Genomic DNA, 16,593 nt, shown 5'->3' on the forward strand with positions numbered 1-16,593 from the left:
TAATACTAATAGTTTCGCACATAGCGTACTTATGTACACGTGTAATCAACACTTAAATAATAAAATTTTAATGAGACTTTTTACATAGAGCGCTATCAAATAAAGTTTTTACTAATACTCCCTCAAACTTTTCAGTTGTTTTACTTTGTTTAAACAACTGAAAGCTTAAGTTTGTTTAAATCAATGTATTTTTAGTTTTGGTTCATAAGAGCCTTTGTTTCGGAAAAAGCTTCTTTTTTAGGTGAAATTAAAAAAAAAAAATCTTTCGTTCGGGAAAATTGGTCGTTTTAATAACATTTTCGATATTTTTATAAATTATTTATAAGTTATTGGTGTTTGATCTGAAATATCTACTGCTTTTTACTACGTAAGTTGAACTTGTTAAGTTCCAAATAATTAGATGGGTCTTAAAACTGTTGTATTAATTTATTCTAGGGGATAAATTGAAGAGAAAACAGGATTACAGTTAGTTGCATTGTATAGAGAAGAATAAACCTACAATTTATTTATTATTTTTTTTTTTTGGAATGCTTTTTGTTCAGAAATTAATATTTGAGGACGTTACATATTGTCGCAATTCGGCCTGTAGAATTGGCCCGACAACAGTGAGGTTTGCTCCTTGTTGTCGGGATAAATCACGGTTAATACGACTGCGGTGGGGGAGAAGCGTCCCTTAGCAACCCTTGTGGTCCGGATGGCTCCGGAATACCAATAGCCGGTGAAGTATTGGAGAGCGGGATATTGACAACAGTTGCCTCCAAAACGCCTCCGCCTCCGGATATTCTTCGGTAGAAGAGAGAGTCGATTTTTCCGGTTCTACATTCCTGTACGGAGGACTACTGGAAAGGCGCCAGGGAGAACAATAAGACATAAGAAGAGCTTATTAGAGAGTCAAGTGGCGGCGGTGAAGAGTGGGCATGCATAGTGAGGTCTACTGGACAATGGCCGAACTGACAGGAAACTCTTCACCGTTAGATTCACACCACTGCCAAATACTGTCTCATGTTCATATTCCCATCTCTTTATAATAGTTTATCGTTGCTACTGTCTTCCTAAGGAATATATTTGACTTGAATATTAGACATGCCTGAAAGAAGTTAAGATGCCTCTTGGCCTTAGATAACTAAACTGGTTTTAATTTAAATAGCGTATGCTACCCCATTGTGCCTGAAATAAGCAAGTTGAAAATAAATAATAATATTAGCCTCTTAACTATGGTGTTTACTTGGTATGTTTATAGCTTTTTAGTAATATAACTTTCAGTGAAAAATATAGAAGCTACAAATTGTAGGTTCACTTATCAAGATGAAAACTGGCAACTTCTTGAAGCAAATGAAACCCAAACTGGAGCATGAGATAGCTGAAGTAACACGAGATCATTAATACTTCTTCCGAGACTGAATATCATGGAAGCCTTGAATGTTCGAAAACAATTACAAAACCGTTATTATTGTCCAAGATGATTTTTTATACTACCTCATTAAAAATTATTTGCTGAGGTATTAGGGGTCTATTGAAATCTTCTTTCTTAAATTAATTTTATAAAGGATAAGGGCATTGTCAGACGTATTTAGAAAAAAAATCCTGACCAGTTACAATTAAAATAAAACAAGACACTATTAGATTAATTATTTTATATATGCTTGTTTGAGAGTTTTTAAGTTGTTAATGATAAGTGAAGGAAGGAAGAAAAGTTACATAACACTTTTCTTCCTTCAAAAAAGGTTTTAAATCTAAGAAAAATTTTTTTAGAAAAAGTTAAATGGGACAAAGGCAATTAATTAGCTTGCAATTTTAAGATTTTGAAAAAGAAATGACATCAATATTGAAGGTAGTATCCTTGAGAATGGCCTGAGGGCCGAAACGTTGGAAAAAAATTTTAAAGAATAAAAGAGAAAAAAGGATCAAAATTGTTTTTAAATTAACAAGACACCATTTTTTCCCCCAATTTAAACTCATATTTAGAATAAAAACCAATTTCAAATTGCATTAAATCGGTGATAATAGTCTACATTGATGATAGATTCATTTATCTGATCCATCCAGAAACTTCATTTAATAATAGTCTATAAGTACGATAAATAAATGTTTTGAGCATTAAATTATTTTTGAATAACCTTTATTTTCAACTCGGTTCATAGCGTTTTATATTGTCTTTTGTTTTTTCTATGCATTAAGATTGCTCAAGGCTAGGTATATGCATAGAAAATATGAGACTAGCTTTGGTGTTAACATGAAGCCTTCGCTTTTGATACAGTTAATAGAAATAGATTAATTACTTAAATTCATGCCTCGGAATTCTATCAAAACCGAAATCGTCAAGATCGCCTACGTTTCGGTCGATCCCTATGACGCTTTACGATTACTTTTTTGTAGTCCGTTGGCTATTCATCCAAACATTCATACGACTTCTCATTCATGACGATTCTACTAAACTATATTCCGGTTAGGTTTCTCTAAATTTTAAGTTCGTTGTATCTACATACACATTTTTTTGCGATAGATTCAGTTTATGCAAGCTGCCATCAACTCTTGACCGGTAAGGATCCTCTTAGTAAAAAAAAGAAACCTTATCCAAGGTAGAGGGTAGATCGGCTAAGACAGATCCCCGTTCCTTTACTAAAATGGTCACGTCCGGGTCCTAATTGAAAAGGCTGGCCCTAATAAAGCCCGCCGCTCAGCGGGTTGTATAATGAAATATACCATGGCTACACCTCGGGGATTACCCCGGCCCAATTACACCACCGCTCTGGCTCCGGGGAAATTCGCCGAAATTTTAATCTTTCAACTTTATATTTAAGGAATCTTCCTTCCGTTTGATAAGCTCCCTATTTCATGCCTAGAACTCCGTGAGCCATCACCTTTAGAAGAATGTAACATTTAGCATAATAAATCTAATAGATAGTGTCCGCGCAGAGCATTTGAAAAAAAAACCGGATTCTTTTGACATACATTAGCCTGAAAAATCTTATATAACAGAAGCTCAAATCCCAATAGGGTTATTAATTTAATCGTAAAATATTAAAAGTTTATTCTTGCATATATTGTCAAAACACGACCGAAGTATTGTTTATGAAAATACTTACTTAGTAAAATGAAAAAAAAAAATGATTGAAAAATACTTCACAATTATTGAAAGTTATCTGTTGCTAATACAATAAGAATGGTCGATTGCAGCGAGAAATTTTTTTAGTGGTGAAATCACGGCATAAAACTAGAATGATTGAGTTATTGAAGACTAAATTTATGAGTTATTTATTTTATTCTTTTTTTTTATAGTAAATGAAAAATAGTGAAAGTAATCTTTATTCTTTCGCAAAAGTTAAATTAAAATTAAAATCTATACCACTACAACCTATGAAGGGTCAGGGGTTCAGTACTTTGTAAACATGTACTGTTACTTTACCAACGGTTGCTCAAGGAGGCGATTTGGTCAGAATCACGCTCGACAGCCAGGTTTTTACCCAATTAAGGGTACTCAATTTATGAGGCTGTGTGGGCCCTAGAAGGGCTCCAGAATCTACAGGGTTGACTCACGGCTACAATGTAACATAAAACCATTTTCTTCCCAGCCGGAACGAACGCGGGTGCTTGGAGTTCGTAGCATCGCGCCTTACCAGGCTATCACCACAGTCCCTCGCTAAAGTTAACCCCACAAATAATTATATTTATTTGCTGCAATATGACATAACTAAGACGTAAATTGATATAATGTTTTACTTTTCCTTTCCTTTCCTTGAACCTATCTGATTAAATTTTAATAGATGTAGAATGAGATGGCTTAATGAAACTCGGTGCTGTGATAAAAATGGCCCCTTGATAAAATTTTTAAAACAACCTTTTCTAAAAGGAAAATTAAAAAAAAAAAAGTTTATTCAGGATGACATTGTTACGCCGAATAATTGTTTTGTCCTATTTTATGTTTAAAAAACAATGAAAGCTTTTGCACTCGGAGGGAGATGGGTTATATTTTATATACGGTTTTTGAGTAATTTTTTTGTTTTTGTTTCATAATTATGAAGTCATTTACAAAACGAAGGATTTCTTTATTTAAATTTGTAGATACTGCTTATTATGAAGATCACATATTCCTCAATTGCTTAGTAAACATTTAATAGTTGTTAGTTATAATAATAACGTCTGCTTTTATTGAGAAGTAATTATCGTTTCATGTTGCAGTATTTGGATTTTGTGGTATTTAAGCGTCTATTGGTTTATTTTCCCTCACATCTTATTTTCAATTTGCCGGTAATCTATCTCCAGTGCTATTCTTAGAAGAACCAAATACTGCTATTCAAAATTTGTGTGTGAAGTAAGCATTTTCGTTTTTTTTATTCATTAATGATTTTACTTTTCCCACTAAACATTAGAGAAAAATGTGACTACAGTGACGAAGCAATGCTTTTCTGAGGATTTTTTTTCTTAATAGATATTTAAAAAAATTAATTATTTCTGTTTTCTCTACCTATTCATTTTTTCACATCCATTACAAGAATCCTTAAGAAAATATCTATAAGGATTTCCTTAGGTCCTGATGATGGTGACTGGTCTTAGAAAAGGTCCCTGTTTCTGTTCATATGGACCTAGCATTCATTGGTAAATGGACCTTGTTGTGCAAATAGTAACCACTCTCTGCTATAACTGATTGGCTTTATCTTATTGCTTATGTCGCAATGTTCTACAGCCTACCTTATCTAATGTGGAGCACCGATCTACTGTTAGTCATTGCTGCTTTTGCAATATCCTATTTGTTTCAATACTTGTTTGAGTTATTACTATTGATGCATGGTTCCCTTGATGGAATATCATGTATTGACAACTTGATTACAATATAATTCTAGCTGTCAATTCGTTTGTTTATTAATGCTTTTGTAAAAGCCGATGAGGCCGTAACAGAGTACGTGAGTACAATTGTATTTTTTATTCGTAAGGGATAGATGTGATAATCGGTACTTCTTGTTTTAAAAATGAATAAACCAATGTATTTAAGTATTTTTTATGTTTCTTCAAAATTGTATTGTGTTCACGACTAATTTTAGTGTTAAACATGAATGCTTTAATAGAGATTTTCACTAATTTTTTTTGGTTTAACATTTTAAAGAGTAGGGAGCAAGAAGAGAGGTAGTTCGAGGGGTAAGCCACAGAACTCATTACTTAAGGATTCGATTTGATAATTATTTATACTGCTATATTAGTCCTGGATTGACTGTGGCCATCCTAAGACACCCATCCTCTGTAAAGTTGGTGACCGATCATTCAGAAGATTGGGAAAAATGCTTGCGATTAAGGTTGAGTTTGGATTTTCAGTTGGTTAAGAAATACTATTTCTTACCAAGAAGTCTGTAATTTCTAAATCTTACATTTTTTTTTCTTTTTCCATTTCATTTATTAATTTAAATACCTACTCTCTTTAGAAAATAGGAAATTCAAATATTTTTGTTTTTTAAAGGATAGCAATCAAAACTTGTTGGTCCTTCGTATTACTACTATACTAATACTATAAGATTGATTTATAGAATGGCCTACTTCCTTTGATAAGCTATCAGTCGCTATTCGAACAGGGTTGTTCGTCCAGTAGTCTTCCCATGGTGTGGTCACTGGTTCGAGACACCACGGACCATTGGCTGATGGCCCCAAATCGGTATTAACTACCTTAACTGCCTTCTCCTGCCCCACACCTTACCCTACCAAAACCAATCACGCATTGTTCGGAATCATCAACCTTACCCTCATTTTTTATAAGATCGGTCTTTAGCCCGTCCGGGGATAATAGAAATAAGCCCAGTTTCCGATGTCGGCTTCTTTCAACTACCTAGGTGGTATATTAAGTGGACATCTCTCGTATACAAATTATTATTGTTTCAAATTGATAGAGTCATATTAGTGCTTTTTTTTTTTTTTTTAGAATATTAAATAAATTCTTAACTAACAGCATAAATTTTGCATTCAGTAGAAAATTAAAACTTTAATTCTTCAAATATTATATTGTGGTACGATCGTATTTTCCTTGATAATCAAATCTTTATCGCACAAAAATTCGAAGATAATTATTTTTATATATTATTCCAAATCTATTATTTTAAGCTATGTCCAAGAAGAAGAGTGGGATAGCATAGGGAATAGTGGGAGAAATGTGCTCATCATTATAAGGAAATTTGTAACGAAAATGGAGTCTTCAATTGGTGCTGAAACCAATCAGGAGACAAATGAGCTACACAACCACTTTTCTTCTCACCTAATCTATTATAGTGGCCATAAGCGATTGATTATAGTAATGTGAGTAAAATGTTATGTTATGTACTTTTTTCCATTCCGATTTCCCTCAAGTGTCAACTCGCTCTTTAGGTAAATCACCCCTCCAACAAGACCTGGGGGTGGCAAAGCACTGTCACCTTGGTAGACGTCCTCACCAAGGGATGGACTTCGGGCTCTGCAGTCTGAAGCCACCACACCACCACCACCAGCCGGAATGGTACCTCCCCATTCTCCGTAAACCCCCGGCTATCATGGCACCTCTGTAAACCCGCCTTCAGCTGACCTTGCAATTCTCTTATAATGCCATGCCGCAAAACAAGATTTATTCTAATTATTGTATATATTATATCATCTATATATTGTATTAGTTGGAAATAGAGAGTGGAGGTCGGGGGAAAAAATACTTTCTTTCGTTAGGGGATAAGAGAATGTACCTTTCTCAATAATTTTAGTCAACGCCAAGAAAATGGTATGATTAATTAAGGGACAATAATATAGCATTAACTTATATTTTGCATATTTGAGGGTTGGCTCCTTTTGTAAAATGGTTCCCAATTTTCTTTGATAACTTTATACTACGACATGTAGACATGTAGACAAAATATATTGGTAATCTAATACGCTCCATATTTATGAGATAGCACTTTGAGGACGTAATAGCTAAACAAGTTGGAGCCTGGGTCCCTGAGTTTCAGAATGTTGTGGGATCGATTTCCAATCTGGATCGTTGAAATCGATTTATTTCGAGAAATGAATTTTGAAATTCTCACTCGGAGGGTACGCAGGACCCTGAATGTTTTGAGCCAGAAAAAATAAATTAATACTTATAGTAGGATGTTATTATTTAATTACTATATTTTACTTATTTATATAATTCTAATTATCAGGGCTGGTAGGATTGATTATTTTACTGGTTAATGTCTAATCGAAATTTCTTCTTTGGGTTTACGATAGAATATGTCAACCTTCAGAGGCCGGGGGACCAAGTCGGTGTCTAATTTAAACTGTATACAATAGCTTTTTATGAGCTATTAATGCTGCTTAAAAAAGTGATCTTGCTGGAATGTTTTCTCTTGATTCAGAAAAATAATAAGTGGAAGCTTAACTGTTCTTAAGAATGTTTTAAAAAAATCTACTTTTGTTGAACAGAGAAATTATTCAACTTTACCTCTGTAATCCAGGGTCCTGGAACTAGGGGTTCGATGCCAGACATGATCACATCGCGTACTGAGACACACTCGGTGGCTCCTATGGTCACCTGCTAAGACGGTCATTCATGACCCTCCTAGGACCTGGGACTATTCAATAAGTGTGAGGGGCGGATGGTTCAGTGTATGATAATGAAGACGGGGGCGGCATTACGGGTCGCCGACCGGGCCGGAGTCCCGTCACGTAGCCGCCTCCGTGCCTCACATCCCAATGTGGCCCCGCCCCCAATCAATAGCCGCCCTCGCGGTAAAGAGGTGAGCATTACAACTGTAAAACCAACCTAACTGGCCCTTTAGTCTTCCTAGTCTAGTCCAGGACTATCCTTTATCTTCGGTTATGTCCTCGAGTCAGGAACGCTATAGCTCACCCATACCCGCCCCCTAGTGAGAACCACAAGGCAGTTGCACTTGTCGCCTCTCCTCGTTCATTACTAAACTGCTTGCACCTGCTGAGCGAATGATTGTGTCTCATGTCAACGAATGGCTATGCGTGCCTCAGTAGATAATGATCAGTGGGCAATGATTTACTGGCCCGGCAACAGTTTTGCCTTATTTTATTTAATTCAACCCTGACTTCTCTATTAAAACATAATTATATTTGCTTTTTTAATTTACTGTAATTAATGTAATTTACTATGGTTGTTTGTTTTGTTTAGTTGGATTAATTTTCAATTATTAAATATCAATCAAGACGATTAAAGAGAAAATCATCAGCGCTACATTAAACCCAAACCTGCATTGTTTAAAAATATAATAATTTATTTTAGTTTTAACAGTCCTATTCTATACATTTATACATGTTCTTTAAATTTTACATTATATCATTCATTGCATTACATAAATACATAAATTATTTACAATTTTCAAAATCGACGCTTCGGCGAATGGAAAGCCATTTTCAAACTTTTTTTTCTATATCTCTTTCGAATTATTAAAATTATATGATGATTAGGAGAAGTTAGCAGGTGATGCAGGCTGTAAGACTTGGTCCTAACCTGCTTAATCTTTTTATTGCAGTGGCGAATTAGCGTCAGGTGTCTGTTCAGGGTGGTAAAATTAAAACGAATCGGTTGCGTTGATGTAAATCGTAGGGTAAAATGTGGAATGTGGGACGGAAAGAGCTTCAATGTTAAAAATTAAAAACTACACTTTCATAAATTCAAATCTCCATTCATATTAATTATGACAGTATACTATATAAAAGGGATAGCCATATATTAGGTAGAATTTACTGTAAAATAACACCTGTCCCATAACACTAGCTAAGTTAGGTAAGCTTCTACAGCAATTCCAAAACATTTGTTCTCTGTTTCTGGCCCATTAACTAGACTGTTCTGTAATTCAAACGAGTGGATATATCTCAGTAAAATTTCAGTCTTCCAAGTATATACCTTTACGTCTGTATATAGTTTTTAAAAAAAAATCTTAGCTGATAAGGTTCTACAGTGTGTTGAGATATCGTGCAATGACCCATACAGCCCAGTTTGTATTACATACTTTTTTATCATCTCTCCTGTTAATTATTATAACTGTTACTAGTTATAAAAACTTCTATTCCTTTATTAAAAAATATTCTATAGATTAAATTAAATATATATATATATATATATATATATAATCTTCTCGTTAGCCGATGCGCAATAGAATACTTTGGTCCAGCTCCTACAGTCACACGGCGCTGTAGAGAGTTGAAGTTGATTAGGTTCGCGTTATGAAATTTTACTTCCTAGATGGTTCCATAATGGGTTTCGATTCCTTCCATAGATGTATTTGTGGTGGCCAATTGACTGACATTTAGAAATCTTTCTATACCTTTTAAAGTGTAATTGTTCCAAAATTACATCTTCGCCCGGCGTTACGTAAAGAAATCCTTATAAAATTTACTATTTACTTAATTTGTAGTTACGGCTGTAATGTAATTATTAAATCATAAGTATGATTGTCAGCTATTCTTTTTTAAATTAAGGTTGGTTTGTGTCTGTCTCTTCGTCTCTTGTTGTTTATTTTGTTTTGTTATGTTCAATAATGACTATAGAAATAATAATTAACATCTCTTCTAAATTTAAGTTTTTAAAGATACGTAAAATAAAAAGTTCGCCCTCGGTTTTTAACATACTATAGGACCGATTTTTTTTTCTAAATTTGGCAATCAGCCTAGAAGTTACTCAATGATCCTTTGAACTCGTTCTCCGTCCACTTTCTTGTTTCAAGATTTTGTTTTAGTCGGCCATCGATAAAACTGTAAAATCTTATTTATTAACTGTATTCGCAATTTCCATAAAACAAGGTTAAAATATTTATTTTTTTCACTATAATGACTTATACTTTTTAAAAATTATAATTGCCTACTTAAAAAAAATAGAATAAAACTACAATGTTTTAATACATATATTTATTCTCTTCTTGGGTGTTTCGGGGATACCGTGTCTCCCTCTTCAGCATAACAGTTTTATTTCTGGTAAGAAATAGAGGAAACAATTTTATTATTATGTTTACTTGATAGAAATCCAGATATCAAGTATAAAGTTGAGGTTCATTTTTATGTTCAGAATCTATTTTAGTTGTACAAGTGTTTATTGATTGTCTCCATTGCCCAAGAAGAGAATAAATTATTAAGCATTAAAAATATTGTATTTTTATTCTGAGTCCTCTTGGCAATTATAATTTATATATATATCATCGAAGTTATACCATTATTAGTTTAGTTAGTTATCTATTTCAGATTAACATACGTTTCAATAAAAAACTTATCGTTTTGTGAGTATTTGAAAGCTAATTTGCTCCAGTGTGTGATCACACTGCCTAACCAGGCAGATTAGGACGTTGTGTGCTCAGAACTTCTTGATTTTACACGTACTCAGAACTTCTGATGGCACCTTTCAAGAAGAATTACTGGTAATGGAGACATTAAAGAGCCACATATTACATAGTTTACAAGGCTGTAAGGAATTTCTGCCTATCGTGTGACTGTCTAGGAGAATGCAATTGAAGAGCGCTACCTGTGACGGTGTGAAGGTATATGGGAAGAGAGTATATCTTGGGGACGGCGAAGAGGATGTTGGGATGCCAGACAGGAAACAGTGCTGCCTGAATACTGAGCAGGTCCTGAATGTGGGATCAGGACACCCTCATACATCAGTACTACCTTCCCTTCTCTTCAACTTCAGGGATCCTTTTTACATTACTCATTTATCCAGGTTTCTCCTTTTCTCTCTCTCTTCCTCTTTCATCTTACAACAATTTCAAGAGGAAGGCATAGGGCATAGCTTTGTGATCTTTGACATGAGCAGACCAGGCAGCCGTAGATCTTACCTTTGGTCTTGGTGCCTTTTTCGTCTGCTTATTGTTTGAGCATCTTATACGGTTCTTGATTACAACTGCCTTTCAACAATCATGGTAAACTAGTGTGGCGTTAATCTCCAGTGAATCCTATTTCGCTACATCCAGAGGATCTGTGCTCTGTTAAGAAAAATCTGACAAAAATAAAACAGTCAAGAAGGATCCGACAGTACTTGTATTTTTCAACTTTTTGGTTTATAACTTGATACTTGGAAGCATCTAGCAACTTAAAAGAAGTTACTATTATCAAAGGAAATTTATAAGATCCTAAAAAATATATCTAGTCTAGGAAGTACTGTTTCTTTACCAACGGTTATTATATGGCCTGCGTCATAACTTATCCACCTGATTTATCCTCTGACCCAATGATATGGAACCTCATCCCAGTCATATGGGTTCGATATGATCTCCCGCCCACATAGACGATCCATGACTACCCCTAACAGAACTAATGTCCCATTGAACAAACCCACCACCACTACCTTGGAGATTGAGAATAGTTTAAATATGTTTGTGTATGTGTAAATATATAAGAAAGTTTACTAAGAATCCTTCCATTACGATTTATGGTTCCAGCTTTTGAATAATTGGCTGTTTTTCAATAGAGTCGAGAACATTTGTACGAGGAATAGGCTAGCATTTATTAAAATAAGTATGTCAGCTAACCGTGTCATTGCTCACATGGAGGACATTGAACTGGAGCCAAGCCAAAGTAGTCTCTTCAAAGGCAATAAACCTCTTCGGGAGATAGTTTCGTCATGAAACTATGGAAAGTAGGATGGATAGACGGACAGTTCCGTGAATGAAGAGTATAATTTGATAAGATAGTCGCATGAAGAGGTAGTGTTGGATACTAAGATTTTCCAATAACCATATTGCAAGGGCGTACCCAGGATCAAATCTAGGAGGGGGGCAAGCCATGGTCGTTGAAATAGTAACATTTCAGCCCGGAAAATGCGAATGAAACCAATATTTATGACAATTGTTATAATTATATCAGTGATCTATTAGTTATTACAATTATTTGTTTGAAATAACTAATTAATAGGTACACTTATGCTATATTGTATATAATATGGAACCCATGACATAGCATGAACTCACACAGACATATTTAGCCAGAGTTGACGCACGTGTGTGTCTTTACTTTCAGAAATGATGGTGACATTTAAGGAATAAGTTTTGTTTTATTTGTTAAATTCGACCCTAACTTGAACTGGCCCTGATGGAGTATATTATACCACACATGTAGTAAACGGTTTTATTTATTTTTATTTTAAATCCATTTTATTTTAGAATCAACGTAAATCATGTTCATCAACGTAAGTCTTTTATTCAACTTTACTTAATTAAAAATTTTTTTTTTTTCGGAAATGAAAAGTCTTTTCCACTATATTGAAGATCATCGGAGAGAAAGAGAGGGAGGAGGGGTTAACATTATATTTGTTTCAAAACCTCTTGGAATTTCTTATCTATATATATTGGAATTTAGTTTTATTTGGGTAACTAAAATTTGGTATGGAGAGTTGTTTTCTAAGCCCAACAGTATCATAAAAGTCGAGTAAAATTTCAGTCAAAATTAGATTCTGTAAAAATTTTTCCCGTTTTGTTTAAGGTTTAGCACATCTAAACATTCCCTCCCAAAATTGAGTTAAAAGTGTAAAAAATTTGTGTGTGAATTGAGTTGGTGTTAGAAAAATCCCTTTAAGGGCCAAAAAACTATGGAAGAATGTTTTTACTTATTTTACAAACTAAATGATAACCCCTTGTGTATGTGTAATAATTTTATAATTTAATGTTTAGTTGAAGTGAAAAAAGTTAATAAATAAATTAGTTACATAAACATATAATTTTTTATAAATTCATCATAACATGTTGGTCAGTCGTGTCTAATATATAAACATTATTATTTTAAAAATATATAAATTTTATTTTTATTTAAAGGAGAGATAAATTATCGTTGGGCAGAACTTTCCTGTGTGTCATCACTATTAATTGTAATGATGATTGGTTTTTTTGTTATTAAATATAAAAAATACCGCTTTTAAAATATATAGCTTTTAAAATACGAAAAAAAATGTTGATTCCTTCTAGCCTATGTGTGTTCAATTAATTTTTAACAATTATTTCGTTTGTCTAAATAAAAAAAAATTGGAAATTGTATAAAACAATAATTATTCCTTTATATTGTTTTTTAATTAACTAAAAAATAAGTATTTAAAAAAAAATGATCATCATATTTTTATTTTGTATTTTATTAATTCATATAATTCAATAAAAACTTGATACATATTTTTAATAAGCTAATTAGAGTAATTGCAAGCCTTATAACAGTATAATTAATGAGGTTGAGAGATGATAGCTGAGGTTAGAAGTTACTGTTTAATTAAAGACGAAGCAAGGAGGGGAAGGTAGTTGCGGTTCCTCCATTCACACGTCAGCCACTTTGTATTCGGGGTTGGCCCTTTCAAAGGGTGCCTTGAAGAAATGTCATAACAGAATTATCTTTTCCTCCCCGATCTCATCAGGAATTCTTATAGGGTAGGGCTAAAGTATAAAGGTACATTTTTTAACTGGAACGGTGAGGGAAATAACAAGGAAATGGACCTGCTCCCGAGAATTATAATAGTGAAAGTTCTTTTCATTTTCCACCGCCCAAGGGGTAAAAAGAACTATCCGTAGATGAAAAAAAAAAAAGGAAAAAACTTCCAGTTTCTCGTTTCCTCAGTCGTAGAATGATTCTACTGTAAATATTTTACTATTTTGGAATTTGGTGTATTGATAAATATTAAAAAAAAAAAAAAGAACGTAGTCAGGTTACAACTTAATTTTATTGTTTAACAATGCAATCAAAATTTACCGATTTACTATGTGATTTCATGAACAAGAAATATATGTTTAATATAATTATTATTGTCGTATTTGTCCCATAAGTAATCGATATTTTCACTATATTAAAGATTTGATATCTATTTCATAAATCATAGAATTTGGTTTTTAAGTTTTCACGTTGCCTGCTTTTTTTCCCTCTCCTTGCTGTTTTTGGGCACCTCCAACGGTCCCTGTTGGATCAATGAGCTTAAACGCAGTAAGCTGTGTTGTTCTGTTGGTAGAACAGTACCATAGAAGTGAGGGTACATTACAGTTAAAATTCCTTCATGTCCAATTTTTTTTGTTTCGCAGTCTTTGAGGTTTTGTCACTTCCCATTTAAATTGAACTAGGGGGCTAAATATAAAAAAGCTAGAGATATCAAATTTTTTCTTCCAACTTCGAAAAATTCTTTCTTGCTGTTTTAAAGCTTTAAGTTGCTTTTGATCTGTTTTCTAAGCAAAATTGAGGAGAAAATACGACCTTAGTGACGGATTTCAACTGCTCAATTTTCAAAATATTACACAATGGAACAATATCGTTTTTGAGTGGTATGCAACTATAGATTTTTTAACTATTAACTCAGATAAGTATATAATAATTAAGTATCGTCTTGTACCAGGATATGATTTATAATTCATAATGAATTTGATTTGTGTAAAATTGGATCTTTTACACTTTACTTAAATCTAGATTGACATTTTACTGTCAATATGGATGAAGACTTCTCTTTTGGCAGTGTGGTATTATGTATATATAGAAAAATTATCAATAATAAGTTACCTGTGAAAGACCGAGGTAGATCGAAACTGTTTCTGATATGTACAAGAACCTTCCATCTATTCCTAGCGCGAAGGCAAAACCATCCAAGGACTGAAACAAATTTTAAAAATATATTAAACTGTTATTATATATGTGTATATATTAACTACATTATACATTATTTTTCATCATATTATATTATTTATAATATTATATAAATATATCAAGTTGTGAAATATATTGACCAATCTTCTAACCATCTATACTAAACGTCTATTTTATTGTTACTTTTGAGTAGAAAGCTATCTTTCTTGAACTATAGGGAATAAAAAAAGAAAGAAAGGAATTTTTTATGTGGTTTATTTTTAGTATTACCTATTACTCTATTTTATTTTTCAATATATCTATGGAGGGCCCGAATAATAGTATAAGTCCTAAAATGTTCGAAATATTTTACAAGCTGTACAATCGGTTAAATTTGAGGTGGTTCCTGCTTTTGAGTGTCTGATTTTCAGAAAATACTGTAGAAACTATTTTGATACGGCGATAAAAGTATACACTTTATGTTTACTTATTTTAACTTTGAATTTATTTTTTTAAAAGAAATCCCTTACAACACAGAAAATACTGATCTTATTTTTCCAGAGACCATTTCATGTCCAGATTTAAATCGAAAACGATACCCAGTCCCAACATGCCTCATGTAATCTAGGATTTCCTTCTTTTCCTCTTTAAACAATCCAAAAAGTGGATGATGATAACTAATTTAATGCTTGATGATTTGACCACTGCTTCATAATTAATGGAGCATCCCATTAAGAGGGTCAAGGTAAGGAAGAAGAAGTATATGGGAATTTGAGGTAATTTTTTTTATCCTCAGAAAGAGACGTGAAAAACGATGAAAATGAACTGTGGGTATACTTAGTTGTAATTGTTCATTGCAAATCGTCCTTCAACTTTGTGAAAAAGATCATTTCAAGATAATTCGTGAATTACTTATTTATTGGCAAAGTAATGATTTATGAGGTGGAATCACTAATACAAATAGAAGTATCTGGAGTATTCGAAGTTAGGATAGGCTTGAGATCGTAAGACCCACTGTCCATTGTACTAGTCTTAGAGAAATTATTGGGGTAATATAAAAAAAAAAAAATGGCTAGATCCATATCGGAATGAAACATGAGGTTATAAACATCCCTTGGAAATAAAAAAAAGCAAGCAATGAACTCAATTTTCTATTTCCCTGATTAGAGATATTGGTGTCTGGAGTGGAGAGGTTCCGTAATCCAGGGGTTCAATATGCACCTTGTTGACCGAATTCGTGCAATTGTCTATTAAGAGGGATTCCCGTTATATAGATGTGTCCATTAACAGATGTTTCATTGTAATTGGAAACAAATATATATACATGGTTAAATTTTCAAAATTTGTTTTGAAAAAAAAATTATTTCGTGAAGTTGACAATGTTGCGCCAAAATTAAGCGATCTAAATTACAAAAATTGTGAATGTAAACACTTTTGTTTAACCATTGTGCTCAAATGAAAAAAAGTGTAGGAATTGACATCTCCAATGTTTACTCAGGTTTTCTTGTGCGTAAATAAAGAATATAGCCATGTTGGAAGATGACACTATTGATAAAGGAAGTTAGTTTGGAATGGACATAGAGTGATTATGGCGGTATGTAGGCGGTGTTAATACACCTGTGTTGTGGGGGGGGGGGAAGTAACGATCGGAGGCGTGGCGAAAATTGCCCCGCCCACGGCCACTGCCTGCGGAATATTTTGCGCTCTCTTGTATCTCTATCATTTTCCAGTCGGCTGGATAATCCAAGGCAGGATCATCTGAAACCAGGTGACAGGCCTGGGCTAGAGCCAGGAGAGCCCGCCCCTTAGAGGGGGTCCCCAATATTGAATATAATTCTCCAGGGGTCTTGGGACCCAGAGGAAATCCCTTATCTCATACACATATATTATCTTCTTTTCATACCATCCACTTCTGTCGAATAAAAACACAGGAAGAACCCTGTAAAGTTTTGGTTCTCTGTTTGTCTCTAGTATTTCCGTTGCTGGAACTTATTTTGTCCTTTTTGATATATATATTTTTTTAAGACTAGTGATTTATGGTTTTTTACTTAATTTAACATAAGTTTTGACTAGTTA

At 33.5% G+C, this 16,593-nt stretch overlaps 1 protein-coding gene across 5 annotated transcripts in view; it reads right to left on the bottom strand.

The window, feature by feature from the left end:
• The window catches only part of trh (trachealess), a 453,500-nt gene that overhangs the window by 19,112 nt on the left and 417,795 nt on the right, over window positions 1-16,593 (bottom strand). For all 5 annotated transcript variants that reach the window (XM_014419879.3, XM_014419881.2, XM_014419880.2 and 2 more), the window contains one exon: window positions 14,455-14,544. In XM_014419879.3, coding sequence (XP_014275365.1) covers window positions 14,455-14,544 — 90 coding nt within the window. The remainder of the gene's footprint in view (window positions 1-14,454; window positions 14,545-16,593) is intronic.

Source organism: Halyomorpha halys, unplaced genomic scaffold (genome assembly GCF_000696795.3).
Source record: "Halyomorpha halys isolate HHAL.00 unplaced genomic scaffold, Hhal_1.1 Scaffold252.1, whole genome shotgun sequence".
NCBI classification, from domain to species: Eukaryota; Metazoa; Arthropoda; class Insecta; order Hemiptera; family Pentatomidae; genus Halyomorpha; species Halyomorpha halys.